Here is a 16,177-nt window from a genome sequence, read left to right as displayed (position 1 = left end):
TCGAGTTATGAGGAAATTTGTATGGAAACCCCCCCTCTTAAAGGGGAGAGGAGTTATAATTCCCCTTATAAAGAGGGGAGGGGTCTCAAATTACCCTAGAATAAATTCTTGTCACCGAAAACACCCACATGCCAAATTTGGTTCTATTTGCTTGATTAGTTCTCGAGTTATGCAGAAATTTGTGTTTCATTTGTATGGGAGCCCCCCCTCTTAGTGGGGGGAGGGGTCTCTAACCATCACTAAAACCTTTCCTGGCCCCAAAAACCTCTACATGCAAATTTTCACGCCGATTGGTGCAGTAGTTTTTGATTCTATAAGGAACACAGGACAGACAGACAGACAGAAATCCTAGATATTTATATAGTAGAAAGGCAAAAAACTACAAGTTACTTCACAATTTTCGAAAAATTGGTTAAAAATTTTGTGTGTGTGTATTTTTTATGTTTATAAACCAATGGCGCCAAAATCTGTGGAAGGTGCACGTTTCCTTCTATCAAACACGCAAGTAAAAATTCTGGAGCTACTTTGGGACAATTTCGCGTGGAATTGCTCAAAATTAATCGAGAAAAAAATATTGAAACATAAAGTACAGATATGGAATTCTTCACTCTCTCCAGCCAACCGAAGTCACAATCCTCTATATACAATATTATGAAATGGTTTAATTATAGTATATAAATTGCTAGTACGTTACTGTTTAAGTAAAAAAGCGCTATGGAATCTTATATAATATGTCTAAATATTATTTGCCTATGATGATGATTTTTCAAAAACTCACAACGAATACCTGGATCACTATGAAATCTATCAAGCGCTATCTAGAAGGATGTAATTAACACGATTCAAGGATCTTCACTGCGAAATTAGCGTCTCAGCAATAATCGGAAGAAAGAAAGAACGCATTTGAAAAAATAAAATTAATTTCAACGATCGATACAAAAAATACAAGATGTGCAAATAAATTTCAACATATTCACGGCAGGTTTGTACTTTTTGTATGCCTTTTACTGTCGCTACTCGCATAACGGTTCCATTTTCTATGAAGTTTCCTACATAAATGGGATTGTTAAGCGAGTACCGGGAGTTTATGTCCTTAATAAATTTTGTTTCATAATCATCTGCACATTGCAACTTTTTCGTAACAGACGTCCCATAAATTCGTTATGTCTATAATTTTTTTTATTAAATCATAACCTTGAAATATTGCATAGAACCTGAGACGAGACGTATCAACTCATAGCAAATTTTGGGACCATTTTAGACCAGATGCTGATTGGCAAAACTGGACTGCTTTACACGCATAAAAAACACAAAAAGGACACTCAGTTGTGTTGTCAAAAACAACATATTCATAACTTTTGGTGAAACTGCTAGGCAACGTAGGAAGGGAAAAGTATCGAAAGTTTGCTGAAAAGAAGACAAAGAAGCCAGTTGTTATGTCTCGTCTCAGCACGGAACCCAATTATTGACAACAAACACAAATGAAAAAAATTTTGCTATGCAACCATGTAGAAAACCATTATCAATTACGAGACCTGCAAAACTTCAATATTATAGATAATAATTTGCTCTACAAATGTCCCACAATTATTCTTTTTGAAATTTTTGGCTGCGGCAGTACAATCAAGTAAGTCAGATCAGAGCACAAACAGCACGATAGCCCTTTATGCAACTGTAACAGTTGATACTTTTTATTTTATTTTTACTGATTTTAGAAAGCTGTAGCGGTTGAGTAATTACGTTGAGTCTTAATACAAATTTTTTTTCAACATTTCCGATTTCATTTTTAGAGATAATACGACTCGTCTGTTTTGTGGACAGTAGAAGTTTTTAAATTTACTTCACTAGATTTAAAAAAACTGCAAGGTATATAGCCCAAAGGTTGTACGAAATGGTGACGTAGGACTATATCAGATCATTAGATCAAAGACTAATGTAAACTGCATTTCTGGCATATCGGCACCAACTTTTTAAAAGGGTCAATCTGCAAAATGCAAACAAACGAAAATAACTCTCTCTCGATTTGTTTACATTTTGCAGATTGGCCCTTTAGAAAAGTTGGTGCCGATATGTATGTTTATAAGAATCTGTGAGTGCCATTGTTTAAGTGAATATTCAAAAGAGAAGAGTGAAATATTCAGATTCAATTATTCATTGAATGCAATGGTGGCTTTGAAAATACGTGGACGGGGATTCATAAGTGCAACGTCTGCAACCATAGAGACATAGAGATTTCTTTTAACCCTTAAATGCGCACGCTGAAAAAATTCATTTAAAAAGAAAACTTACTTAACTAAAGGCGGTAAACATAATTTACTTTGGGGATGTTTTTCACTATGTTGTTTTAAAGCAACATTGCGCATTTAAGGGTTAAAAATCACTTGTGTGAATCATAAAGGTTCAAATAGTAATGAATGACTAGCCCACAGATCTCATACCTACAGGACACTATAGAGTAGGACAGTGCATAAATGCGATGTTTGAAGTTGTTTTCAGTTTTAATCAGCACAGCACACCAATGAAATACATTATACATTGATACAATAGCTTAATATCTTTACATTCAGCTATAAATCATCTGGAGTAATAGTATTATACAAAATAAATTAATAAGTTTTCTGATCAGGTTCTGAATCGCACTTTAGCCCCATTATCGGGGCAAAAATGCGTTTTCCGAGGGGCAAAAGTTTGAGGCCCGAATTTATGAAATTAGTGCTGTAGTAGCTAGCAAAACCGTAATATCTGACATAATTTCAGGTTTCGTATTCTATAAGACGCTCCAAAAAACTTCAGTTTTTCTGTCAACAACGGATAGATGCTGTTATGATACTTCCAATATCTGTAGAGCACTGGTCCACTATTTCTAGTTACTGTAATACATTGCTTACAACCACATATAATAACTTATGCACTTTTGTCTTGTCAATGAATTGCACTTTTACCCCGTCCGCGTATTGCACTTTTGTCTCGTTATTGTTAAGCGCTTTGCGGAATTTGATCAAATTATGGAGAATAGAAATATTTTTTTTTTAAATTTGTCTTACCGCATTTTCAAAAGAGATGTATGAGTAATGTGAACCGCTGCTTCAACTTTTCAACAAGTAATAACCTAATGATTATATCGTATTTCCTGTTTAACGAAATATTACATCAAAATGTTTCCGCTTAACTCTATAACTATCGCAATCGCACTTTTACTCCTTCTAAACATATGAGATGATATTCTGATAGTGCGTGTCGCATGTAACGACTTTAAAAAGTGTTTGAAGTGTGTTATTCAGGCAAAAGACGATTCAATAGAGTAATGACTGTTTGTTGCGTTCTGTATCTATGGGTAAACAACTTCTAAAAGTAAAATTCGAAATTCAGCCTTTAGGGTAACCAACCTATTTTGGACCTCATCAACAGCTGTTCATAATTTGGACACTTCCATTTGATTTTGCTGTAAGTGTCCAAATTATGTACAGCTGCTAAAGGGGTCCAAAATACGTTGGTTACCCTACTTATTAACAAAAATATATGACTTTGGTTTTGTTCGAAAACATGTGTCAAACTGTACATGTGTGTAACTGTAAAATGTTTTAAACACTTTGTTTCATATTTCTTTATATAAATTTCAAGCCACAAGTTTAATTATCATCAAATTTGAAAATTAAGGGTTTGAAGGTTTCTCTTTCATTTACAATAATTTGCAATCAATTTCATTCAATTCAGTTAGAAAACCTATAAGATAATGATCTTTGTATTTTGCATTATTTTATTCATACCTTTTGAACTAAAAGTCCAATCAATATGAAATTTGAACATGCATTTGATTCTAAGATCATCAAGGGGGGCTCCGCAGCCGCAAGGTTACAGACTCTGCCTTGACAAGCAAGTGGACCTGGGTTAGAATCTTAGTACAATCAGGCCATTCGATGTCAAGTGACTTCGAGTGGCTTTATTCTCAGGCCCCCATTGCTCTTGCTTCATGCTGAGTTCTACATTACCCCGAAGACGCTTCTTATGGTTAATATACTGGTATGAGGACCTATTGAGGCAATGGTTTTGAACCTCATGAGGACTCACCAGTGCTAACTATAAAAAAATATAAGCTTCTCATTTACTCAATAACGATAAAGCACAGAAATGCAGTGCAGAATACAGCATACGCCCGGGCAACATTACAATAGATCAATAATGTTGTGGTCAAAGTGATAAGCCCATAAAAAAACAAAAAAAAGACCATCAAAATCAGTTCAGTCATCTCTAAATCTTGACTGGACCGTGCTGCTAGAGTCACTAGGATTGTTGCACTACTGTGTTACCTGACTCATAACGAATATACGTTATATACGGGGGAGGGTCTCGTAACTCACAAACTTTGTGGTTTTTCATTTAATTGATCATTAATTCGAATGGAGCATACAAATATCAACTATATAACATAAGAAATTACATGTTTACTCCAAACATAAAAGCATGAGAGATTTTAGGATTTTGGAAATAGGGGTGCGTTATGAGTCAGGTAACACAGTAGTCATGTAATTATCCTGTACTCTAATACCCGGCTACGAAGTTTGTCGATAAAGAAAGGTCAAGTTCTTAAGGATTCTAAAAGATTTATATTCGTGGCTATGCTTTTTTAGCAAATTAATATGGAGGCACTATCGGGGTTTTCAAAGTGATAGTCTTTTGCCAATATTCGACCTCAGACAAACTAACACCTTCGACTTCAGACTTTGATAAGGCTCAGATTTCGGCTACTGACCGGCTACTGACCAGCTACTCTCAACAGCTACAGCAGCATGTAAATAAACGAGTGAGTGTCTTCCTCTTTGCTATTCCAGTCGTTATAATTCTCACTCGTTGTATTAGCACTTTGCAAATAGATTTGGAAAAGTTTGTGCCGAAATAACAATTTTGATGTTCCAAGTGTTCCGAAAGCTACTTGGTGATTAAAAATCACTGATATAAGAATAAAATTCAAAATACCGGCCGAAATTTACACGTTGAATGGATCTATAAATACTTTGCAAATAATTGTATATAATTATGTGAGTGATAGCATGGTAGCTTGCTGCCTTATTTTTCCGTAAATTTTTTTGTTACCTGTTGTAACCCATATGCACTAATTCTAATAAACTTCACGCTAATAATTTGCATAACATCTATTTATCAGCATTAAGCCCATTCTGTCTGAATCTATTCTCGATCATGCTGCTCGGTCTCTCGTTGCAGGCGCTTCACTGAACACCGATATCAGTCCGGACTCTGAAGTTCAGATAACGCACCACTCCCATGAAGAGGATCTACACGAGGAGAAACTGCAACAGCAGAATCCAGCCGTGAACTACGAGTCGGATACAAAGGCAGCGGGTAGCGAACACGACACAGACTGTGCTTTACCGCGAAAAAACGGAAAGTATGAAAAATCGATACAGGCAAATATCGACAAGAAGCAAGAAAACGGAAAAACTGATAACAAAACTAACACTTCAGTATAAGCTATAAGAGCAATTATGGAAAAATGGTACAAGATTAGGAATATTGTGATTTTTTTGAATCGACTTTGTTTTTTGTTACTTAAGTTTTACTTTTTACGTGAAAATGACATCTGATTGATACATATTTCAGCCTAAAAATAAAAAATAAGAAAACTTATCCAATTTAATTCTACTATGTGTATTTTATTCACGACAGATACGTATTTCGCCTACGACTTGCAGGCTTCCTCAGTGTCTGTTTCTGTCGTGAATAAAATACGCATAGTAGAATTAAATTGGATAAGTTTTCTAATTTTTTATTTTTAGGTTTCGTATTCTACTAAGACGCTCCAAAAACTTCAGTCAGACATATTTCAGTACAAAAAGAGAAAAAATGTTTGAGCATGCTATACAATGCATCTAATATTTATGATATACTACTGGAACATAATTTCTGCACCTGCAACTGTTACTCTATTTGAATCTGTTGAAATATCATGTTTTCTAGAAGACTATTTATTTTTGTCTGTGTGTTTTTCTGTTCCAAAAGGTTTGACTGTATGTCTAATTTTGACAGTTACAACTAGTCAGAACTTGTATAGATTCAAATTTAAGATATCATGCAGTATTTTCACTTTCCTATGAACCAAGACAAACAAGTAACAATTTTCTATTGACAGAGAATTAAGATATTTCTATGTACTGATTCTTCCAAGATCATAAAAGGAATATTACTCAACTGTCCTTTAGATTTCAGGTCGATTCAAGCCAGATATCATTAATAGTCTGTTTTGCAAAATCTCATACTGTTTCTCTCCCGTCATTTTTGTGATATTCAACTATCTTACGAAAGTGATTTGACAGCTTCACGAAGTATATACATAGCCTCCTTTTTCCTTAGCATAATTTCATGACGCTTGACATCGTTTGTTTTTTGTAGTTGCTTCATTTAGTCTCAACCTGCAATAACCTCCCCTAACAATTTCAAGGGAATGCAGCGTTCCCTTTACTGCCGCTACTCGCATAACAGTCCCATTTATATAGGAAACTCCATAGAAAATGGGACTGTTATGCGAATAGAGGCAGTTTACGTCAGTGAAAAACTTTGTTTTTACACCACATTGGTAATTGTATTGATATCAAGTCCAACAATCTGTTTGAGACTTACCAAAACTGGCAACGGCCAAATTTTCAAGCAAAACTTATTAATTCTAAAACCAAGATTTATTTTGCGAAATTTCAGTATCAGATGGTTTGTTTTATAGACACGCAAGATAGTAACCAATATTAACTAATTCTGTCAACTTAGCATCAGTTTGTTAACTTGACCATTACCAATTTTCTAGACGTTAAATTTCACACAGAAAATAATCAACTGCTTCTGTCAGCATGATGAAAATCCTATAGAAACGATTCTAATTATTCAGCAGACTAACAGCTAAAAACCATTTTATATATTATTATAATGGCTATAGACGTCGAAAAAACAAAAACATAAATGAGTTCCGTGTTGATTTTTTAATTGACAAAAGCAAAGCCTAGGTGCTACGAGCCGGTTGAGGAAACTCATTCTTCTGTTTTTCTGCGGCAGGCTTCACAGTCACCTGTAAGAGTGCAGGACAATTGCGGGTCTAGTTGACTCTATCAGCCACTCTCTGTCGAGATTTGAACATGCCACTGGGAGAGGCTGTAAGAGTCAATAAGATTATAGTTGTATCTTGTTCAATTTGACAATTCTAACATTATTCATTATCTTATAAGAAACAATACTAATATCAAAATTACTATACATTGAAAAAGAAACGAAGAAATTCAACCTCGTTGAAGATGATACTAATTTGGAGAGAAAATTACTGAAGAAATATCTTTTGAATATCTTTGGTTAGATAGAATAGAGGGGTAGAAAGATAAACTGCCATTATTTATATCAATTGCAAGTACGCCCTACGAAAAATTTCGCAACATTCTCTTTATGTGTATTATAAGATAAACCAACAACTACAAAACGGTCTGTCCGATAAAATTAACTAAGTGTCTAAGAGAATCAGGCAAGATAAAATTATCTAGTATATAATAAAAACAATGTAATGATTTATGCGAATCAGCATAAAACAAACGATAAATACCGGTGTGTAAATTTTTATTGTGATTGTTATCAAATGACAATCGATTAGAGTTGTCCGTGAGATCAACAACCTATTTACTGAAAGTAAGATAAGCAATTGATCTGCCTCATTCCTAAGGGAAATAACTCCCTTATTTTATTATCAAAATTAAGCTTGAGTTTGAACACAATTAGTTGTAGTAACGCAGGAACTAAATAATCATCTGCACAAAGTGTCCATATTCAGTAGAGTATATATGATGAAAACAAATTTCAATTTCTCAAATAACTATAAGACATTTAAACTATTTGAAAGTTATATTATACATGCTAATTCTTTTATGTTTTCATTTAGACTGATTTTGAAACCATATGACAAGTAAAAAGTTTAACTAAAAACTCTATTAATTCAAATGCGCGAGATGCAAATAGTAAACTAAACCCATCTGTTTTTCGAAAAAAATCTTAGTTAGCTTTTTATATTATCAACTTTCAAATGATAAATTAACTACCTTTGTGTGATCTGAGCACTGCGAATAAAATTGTCACTCGAAAATTATTTCATCGCACTCGAAATACTTATACTTAAGCATATTCCGTCCAGATAAAAATAAAAAAAAAACTATGTATAAATAATCGAGAGAAGATTTTAAATTCATGATAAGCATGTTTTATTTTGCGCCAGAGTAGGTAACTATAAATGCAAACGAAGTGTACATAAATTTTAAAATTTTGAATAAAAGTAGTGAAATCAAAACAACATGGTTAAAATTATTCATGATTAAAGCATGCCAGCAATGAACGAATCCGACGGTTCGGCGCAGATTGAAGAGTTGCATAATCAATAGTTGTCGCAAATTAGAGCAATCTACAAAAAAATCAATCCATCTGGGGATGTATGTGCCTTTTTCTAAATCGAGTTGAAATAAAAGTTAAATCCTACAAAACATTATATAAATTGAAGAGGGCATAGTACCTTTATACCATATTTTTTGCCTCGCTTCAAATATTTTTTTCTCGGTGACGCGAAACACGAATCAATTCGGGTTTTCCGCATTCTAAACGTTGCACTTTAGACTAATATTAACAATCTTGGTTTCGTATGGGAACATCGTTCCCTCTCGCTTATCATTCATTGATGATCATTTAAAAAAAGACATCTATTGCGGTACCATGAATCGGCACGCGGGACATATGCGAAATGAAAAATTCAAAAATGATACTAAAGTATATTATATTATTTCGTGTTTTACTCACCCTTTTTTAAATTCGAACGTAGAACAAAATGGCGGACATTCAAACATAAAAGTCAGTTTTTTGTAGAAAAACCGTAGCCGCAAGGTTACCGACCACTTTGACAAGCGAGTAGTTGTAGGTTCAAATCTTAGTAGAATCAGGCTATTCGATATCAAGTGACTTTAGCATAAGTTTATTCTCGGGTCCCTCATTCATTCATGACATTCTAAATTCTTACCCATATGAAGGCTTGTCCAAGCCCCCATACATTTATGCATATGTCGGGTTGGAAATGAACTAAATGTTGGTGGGTCATGCAGGTCGCGTGCTTAGCCTAACATTGGCTCGTCGCACTCACACACAGCCGAAAGTGTTGGCGAAACATGAATTCACCAACATTTTCGGCCAACCTGTTCGTACGTGATTGGAGGAACGCAATGAGTCCTCGCCAGAGACGGCTATAATTGAAGATAGCACTGGCAGTGAGGAGCAAAAAAATGAGATATTTTTAAACAACCCAAAGAAGTGATTTGGGCAATTTTTCTTAAAGTTTAACCGTGAAAACCAAATCTACTCTTGCATTTCACATATACGTATAGGGGACATCCATCTAGTACGTCACGTAAATTTTAACCAAAATCAAACCCCCCCCCCCTTGTCAACTTTTGTCAACCAATCATGACCCCCGCCTGCATTCCAACCTTTTTATTACAAGTTATCAATCAAATTCAGCGTCGGTTGGGCGCACAGTTTTCTTCATTTCCGAATATGCTTTCACGAATGCTTATTCAATGCAGCAATAACATAACAGAGCAACTTGTTTTTATCTATTTTGTTCCCTTCATATCACTGCCAAATTGGATATCAACTAAGTGAATGGATATCAACACTGTTTTCAACTAGCCGGCAGACTAGACTAGACTAGACTAGGGGGCCCTGTAGCCGCAAGGTTACCGAGTCTGCCTTGATAAGCGAGTGGTCGTGGGTTCGAATCTAAGTAGAAGCAGGCCATTCGATGTTAAGTGACTTTAGCATGGGCTTATTCTCAGGCTCCTCCACGTTCTTCTATCTTACTAAATCCTGCATTTACTATCAAGGAATCCTCTTACCAGGGCAAGTTATAAGAGTGGTACTTGCTTGAGGTGCGCATGAAGCCTCTTGTTCAAGGGCAAACTATAATTTGTTCCGCTTCCTGGTTCTAGGAACGAGATTGGTAATGTAAAAGTAGTAAGGAACACATACATACACACATACACACCCTCACTCTGCGCTGAACTCTGCTTTACCGACCATGAAGCCTTTAGCCGAGGCCGGTTATAAGAATGATACTTACTCGAGATGCGAATGGAGCCACAATAGATCAAAATGCTGGTGATAGTGATAATATTTACACACAACAAAAAAAGACTAGACTAGACTAGACGGCAAGAAAACGAAGGTCTAACTGGAGTGTTTGTAACCTAATCACTGTCACAGTAGTCCCTTTGAGACTTCACACTTTTCAACATATTGATGGCAGACCGGAGTACATATAGCTCACTCTCCACTGTTGCAGCTGCGTTAAAGTCGGCTGTACTACGCCTTAATTTTTATGTATTTATTTATTTATTTATTTATTTATTTGTTTATTTATTTATTCATTTGTTTATTTATTTATTTATTCATTTATTTATTTATTTGTTTATATATTTATTAATTTATTTGTTTATTTAGTTATTTATTTGTTTATTTATTTATTTATTCATTTATTTATTTATCTATCCATATATTTATCCATATCCGTATATTCCATATATATCCCTCTAACGGGTAAGACCGTCTGTAGACGGCCTTCGCTTTTGGAGCTCCAGAGCCACTTATGAAATTTGTCTTGAATTGACAATATGAGAAATATGTTCAGAACAGATTTCCTGACATGTTGATATTAATATTAGAACATTCTGACCATGCGTTCAAAAGTTATCATCTTTCAAAAACAAGAATTCCGAAAAAAATTATGGTGCGAGTATTCCCTTTTTTACGTTTGAAGAAAAAGGACAACTAGAACAAAATGTTCGATCTCAAATTGTTCGATGAGTAAATTACATGCTTTTTTCCAGTTTTGTGATATACTTGAACTGAAAAAATATTTGAGTAGAGCGTTAGGCATGAAAAACTAAAAGGAGAAATTGGACTATTTTATACCTAGCGGTCCTCCATATTTTTCCATGAAAATCAACACTCGAGCTTCTTTTGAGTGCATTTCCATGATAAAGTAAATTTGCTCGACCGCATCGTTTTTACGATGTTATCATCATATATATATATATATATATATATATATATATATATATATATATATATATATATATATATATATATATATATATATATATATATATATATATATATATATATATATATATATATATATGTATATATATATATATATATATATATATATATATATTTGTTGGGTACATTTTCCACTGCGACCAGTTACTTGATCTATTGTGGCAAGCCCCTGTTTATTGTAAACCAGATCAGGGTGTCGTATGCACTATTAGTATGAGAGATTTCCACTTGCCGATCCACTTTCTAGATTACAGAGCCATCTTCTAATTTTCCCAACTGTTGTAGGTGATATATACATGCGCAGTGGCCTGTTACGAGGCCGTAGAAAGTACGTAAGTCCTTTTTAGGCAGACTAAGAAGTTTCTGAGTTATTCTTTTATTAGGAGATTTAATTTTTCTTTGTTAAATTATTTTTCATTTTATCATTGATTTTTCTTAATTTTTTAATTCCATTCTAGTACATTCTTAGACCCCACAGAATGGTTCTGATACAGTGAAAGATTCAATCATTTATTCATGTACAAGGAAATCAAAGGCTGGCGTATCTAGTTTCTTCAATAATCTAAGATAATAATTAGACCCACGAGATAAAACGTTGAAAGCTTTAATTTTAAAAACTATAATTACCATCGTTAGTTGTTCACTATAGGGGAGAGTAGTCAACAGTGAGACAACAGGAACAGTGAGTCAACGGGAATAGCTACGTCATGAAACATTCAAGATCCATGATATTTTCATGCAAAATCAAGTTTGTGAACCTACATTGCACAATGTAGTTTCAGAAAAATTTGTTGATTTTTTTACATATTTTTCAACAAAAATTAGGTAAATTAGGGTCAAGGTAAATTTTGTTGCAATCATTTTCAAGTGATTTTCAACAACAAAATACATATTAAATTAAAATTAAAATTACTGCATGGCATCACATACTAAAAAGAGTAAATATTTGAAAAAATATGACAATCGAATTGTTTGCTCCGCTAGTTCACTATTTTTTATAAAACATTCCTATTGGCAACAGTGAGACACAGAGTCGTGGGTGACACTGAGACATAGCTTTTGCCATGCAAATTTTTTTGAAAATTTATTTTTCGTGTTCAATTGCAAATCAATCCATAGGAATTGACTGTAAATGAATTCTGAAGTGTAAGTTAGAAGTTAGATGTCCAGGATTTGTCCTTTATATGAGCATAAATGTATGTGTAAAAATAAACGGAATTTTCAATCATACCCATAATAATGTATGCTTTATAGACATAAAACAACACGACACAATAAACATGTTCTTTATTACCCAAAAATATGGTTTAAATCGATTTCAAATTGGTGTCTCAGTATGCAATACTTGTTGTCTCACTCTTCCCACCTATTGGTTAACAGTGAGACAAAAACACACCTCCACGTTTGTGGTTGTAACTAATTTAGCTTATAACCAAAACGACTGAAACTTTTTTCAGGTAACTAGAAGGATACACCTTTCAAATAGATTGAAGAGCGCGTTGGTAGCTTTCATCAAAAAAAATTTAAAATTTTTGGAAAAAAGTGTCTCACTGTAGACGTTTCTCCCCTACCTATTTGCAAATCGAATCCGCTAAGATTCCACACATCAGTTTACATTTAATATTCTAACAAAATAAATGCCCAAAAAAATACCGGGGCCCTAGTTCTTAAAAATAGAAACTACCCCCCCCAAGGGATCAATCTAATGGTCACATATGTTCTAACAATACTGTCGAGCCTATTTATGTTTCATTAGCATATTTGAGCAAATAACTTACAGTAAATTCTATTTTTTTTATTCAAGAAAAATCCAAATCAACCTTTTCAAGCAACCGCCAAATAGGAGAAACGTGAGTATTAATTTCATATACATCAACCCCAGTACAAAAAAATCGCATGTAACGTAATGTCATTAAAGTCATTGATGAACAAAGATTTTCCAATAAAAATAAAATTCAAAAGGAACTAAAAACAATGGATTCCGTTGAGTAGCTGTGTAACAGTTCAAACTCATAACAATTATTACATGTAAAATCATAAATTGCTTATATTTGTCTTCGACCTTTATATGCCGGTCACTGTAGCATGTAAATATTTTTTTGCATAAAATTATGTAAATATATTCATGGTATATCTCTACTTAAATACTCTTCTCTTTGTTTTTCCGGTTTACGCGTTAAACTTTCCGAACCTATTCTCAAATATGAAATAACTACAGCGATCATACTGACACCTGTACAGCCGGAGATCACCTATTACCAGCAGCAACCATCGAAGTACCATCGACAAGAAGTAGCTCTGTGAACACGTCGCATGCTATGTTTTCGACGAAAACTTATAACCACCCCAGCAACAACTATGAAACAAAGTTGTACAACAATTCGGCACTACCAATAATGTTACGACCCAAAAATTCCCGCAACGCAGATTTGCTTCAAGCATCTGTTCAACGGAACCCACAAATGTCAATTAACAGTAGCATCTATGACGGCAGCAGTATATACTCAACTGAGTCCGCTGGCGATGATGCGAACCAGCTTGGGCTACCACAGACTAATAGAAACCGTTGGATTCCGGTACAGCAGCGCGATTTGTTAGAACGGCAGGCGAATCTGCTGTTGGCCGGTGCTCATATTAGAAGGAAAAAGGAAACAGAAATTTTTTAATTTCTTGATTGATTCGAATAAACTAAGCCGAAGAAATGTTAAGAAAAATATCCTAACATATTTATTTCAAAGATGAAACGAACATTTTAAAAAGTATTATTATTATTACTATCAGAATGCAGTCAGTGTGATTGTAGAATGTTATATTTTTGTCAATGCTTGATTTCCTCATGCAAATATAAAATCAGAGCAAGTCGATTAAAGTTCTTACTTTAGTTAATTTTAATGAGTAGCAGCTTGCCAAAGTCATAAAAATAGCCTAATGTGTCACAATAAATGTTGGTAGATACCTAATTAACGTAGATAGGAGATTACATTGTAAATTGAATTACATTAAAATAAAGTTTTCTAAAGAAATCAATCTATGCCACTGATGTTAACGTGGACCTATTTAGTGCATACACACTATTTTTTTTTTTTTTTTTGATTTTTTTCACGTATGGGGGCTTAATACTGCCGGTACCGTGACCATTCTTTTGATGTATTGTGGTATGTCCCCTTTTATTTTATGTCCCCAACAACGAAAAAAAGCAACGCTAGTATAAAACAGTATTGATGCGAACGAGAAAAGATAGCATTTTGAAAATTTTAAATATTTTTTAAGGGATTATATACAATTGGGGGAGCTTGAAAAAGCCGATTTTTCTAGATAAACCCCTTTAACTGATCAAATTAAAAATTTGTATACATCTTACGGCAGCTTTTGGCTGAATTTTAAGAAATTTTGTGTTTCGAAAAGGTTATTGAAATAGCTACTATAGTTAATCACCTGAAACTCTTCTAAAATAAGGCACGATATCTACGGACTAAAACATCGGAAATCGAAAAACCAAAAAGGAATCAATGATAAAATACATTATCTATAGATTGATCGAAGGAATTAGCAAAATAATCATTTTTAACGAAATGGCGGCTACTTAAACATAAAAAATCGATTTTTGGCATAAATTTTGATCTTAAATTGTCCATAAAATGAGAAATATTAATCGGCGAGGAAAAACCTTCGATTAATCTCTATAATATACCCTTAGAACACTTGTGCCAAAATTTGGAGCGATTTGGTTCAGCCGTTTCCGAGAAATCTTGCTCACCGCCTTTGAAAACACGTCGCCTGCTTCTGCAATGAGAGCATCTGGATGGTTTACTAGACCCCCTCGGGAAATGACCTTCTTCGCTCCATCGCCTACACAGCTTAGACCGATCGGGGGCTTTGCACTTCTCCATCCCATGACCGAAACTCATGCACCTGAAACAGCGCACCACGCGCTGCTTGGACGTGAGTGCGCACACTGACCAACCTACCTTACTTTTGCCAGACGTTAACATTTTGTTGGCGGTGGCCTCTGGCACATTTATGGTTGCGACTTGCATATCACCGTATGCCTTTCGCAACCTAATGTCTGAGAGCGCTGCCTCGACTTTGAGCTGGTCTCTCAGAGCATTTTTCAGGACATCTGCCGTTGCAACTTCGTCGAGGTTTTTACACTCGACAAGGGTACGCTGTGACAGGGCCTTGACCCGGCCCGCCTCACACAGGGACTGTTCCACCAGTTCTTTGTATGACTCTTCTTCCCCGTCAGGGTCCATCCGTGGTGTTCCGAACTTGCACACAAACAAATTTTCACGAATTGACTTTTATAAATTTAGATGGAATCCTTCTATTTTTGTTTTGTCAGACAACACCGCTCGCTCCCTGATGCGTAAGCTTAAAGCGGATCTTGCAATAAAGAAGATGGAGGCTAACGTAATTAGAGTCCGTAAAACCCGGCTGGTAATGTGGTCTTTGTACTCAAAAACTATAAGGTATACAGTCCTAAGGGTTGTACGGAAGGGTGACGTAGGACTATATCAGATCATTAGATCAAAGACTAATGTAAACTGCATTTCTGACAGATGTATGTTTATAAGAATCTGTGAGTGCCGTTGTTTAAGTGAATGTTTAAAAGAGAAGAGCGAAATATTCAGATTCAATTCTTCATTGAATGCAATGTTGGCTTTGAGAATACGTGGACGGGGGCTCATAAGTACAACGCCTGCAACCATTGAGACATAGATTTCTTTTAAAAACCACTTGTGTGCATCATAAAGGTTGAAATAGTAATGAATGACCAGCCCACAGATTATTGTATTAAATATGATTATGCGTAGCTTGACATGTTTCAATAATCTTACTTTTACTCGCATGTGTCTTTAAAAAGGCCATTGGTTACAAATAACATAAAAGCCAAACCACGTTCATCGGAAATATGGCGTGACATTCGAATGTCCTTCTCTTTTGACATGAATGGCAACAGGCATGTAAGTTAACGGCGTCGATTCACTGTCTTTTGCTCCAAGGTTTTACTAGTTCACTTTCACAGCTTACCGCTTGT

At 34.8% G+C, this 16,177-nt stretch overlaps 1 protein-coding gene across 4 annotated transcripts in view; it reads left to right on the top strand.

The window, feature by feature from the left end:
* The window catches only part of LOC128734199 (fasciclin-3-like), a 57,360-nt gene extending 43,483 nt beyond the window's left edge, over positions 1-13,877 (top strand). For 3 of the 4 annotated variants that reach the window (XM_053828261.1, XM_053828260.1, XM_053828259.1), the window contains exons 8-9: positions 12,944-12,989; positions 13,358-13,877. In XM_053828261.1, the coding sequence (XP_053684236.1) occupies positions 12,944-12,989; positions 13,358-13,805 (494 nt within the window). In that variant the 3' untranslated portion in view covers positions 13,806-13,877. Of the gene's footprint in view, positions 1-5,220; positions 8,284-12,943; positions 12,990-13,357 lie in introns of those variants that run through there. The other variant, XM_053828262.1, reaches the window with a different exon arrangement.
* The last annotated feature ends 2,300 nt before the right edge of the window (positions 13,878-16,177 follow it).

This window comes from Sabethes cyaneus, chromosome 2 (assembly GCF_943734655.1).
Source record: "Sabethes cyaneus chromosome 2, idSabCyanKW18_F2, whole genome shotgun sequence".
In the NCBI taxonomy this organism is placed as follows: Eukaryota; Metazoa; Arthropoda; class Insecta; order Diptera; family Culicidae; genus Sabethes; species Sabethes cyaneus.
This window is presented reverse-complemented; position numbering and strand designations above follow the sequence as displayed.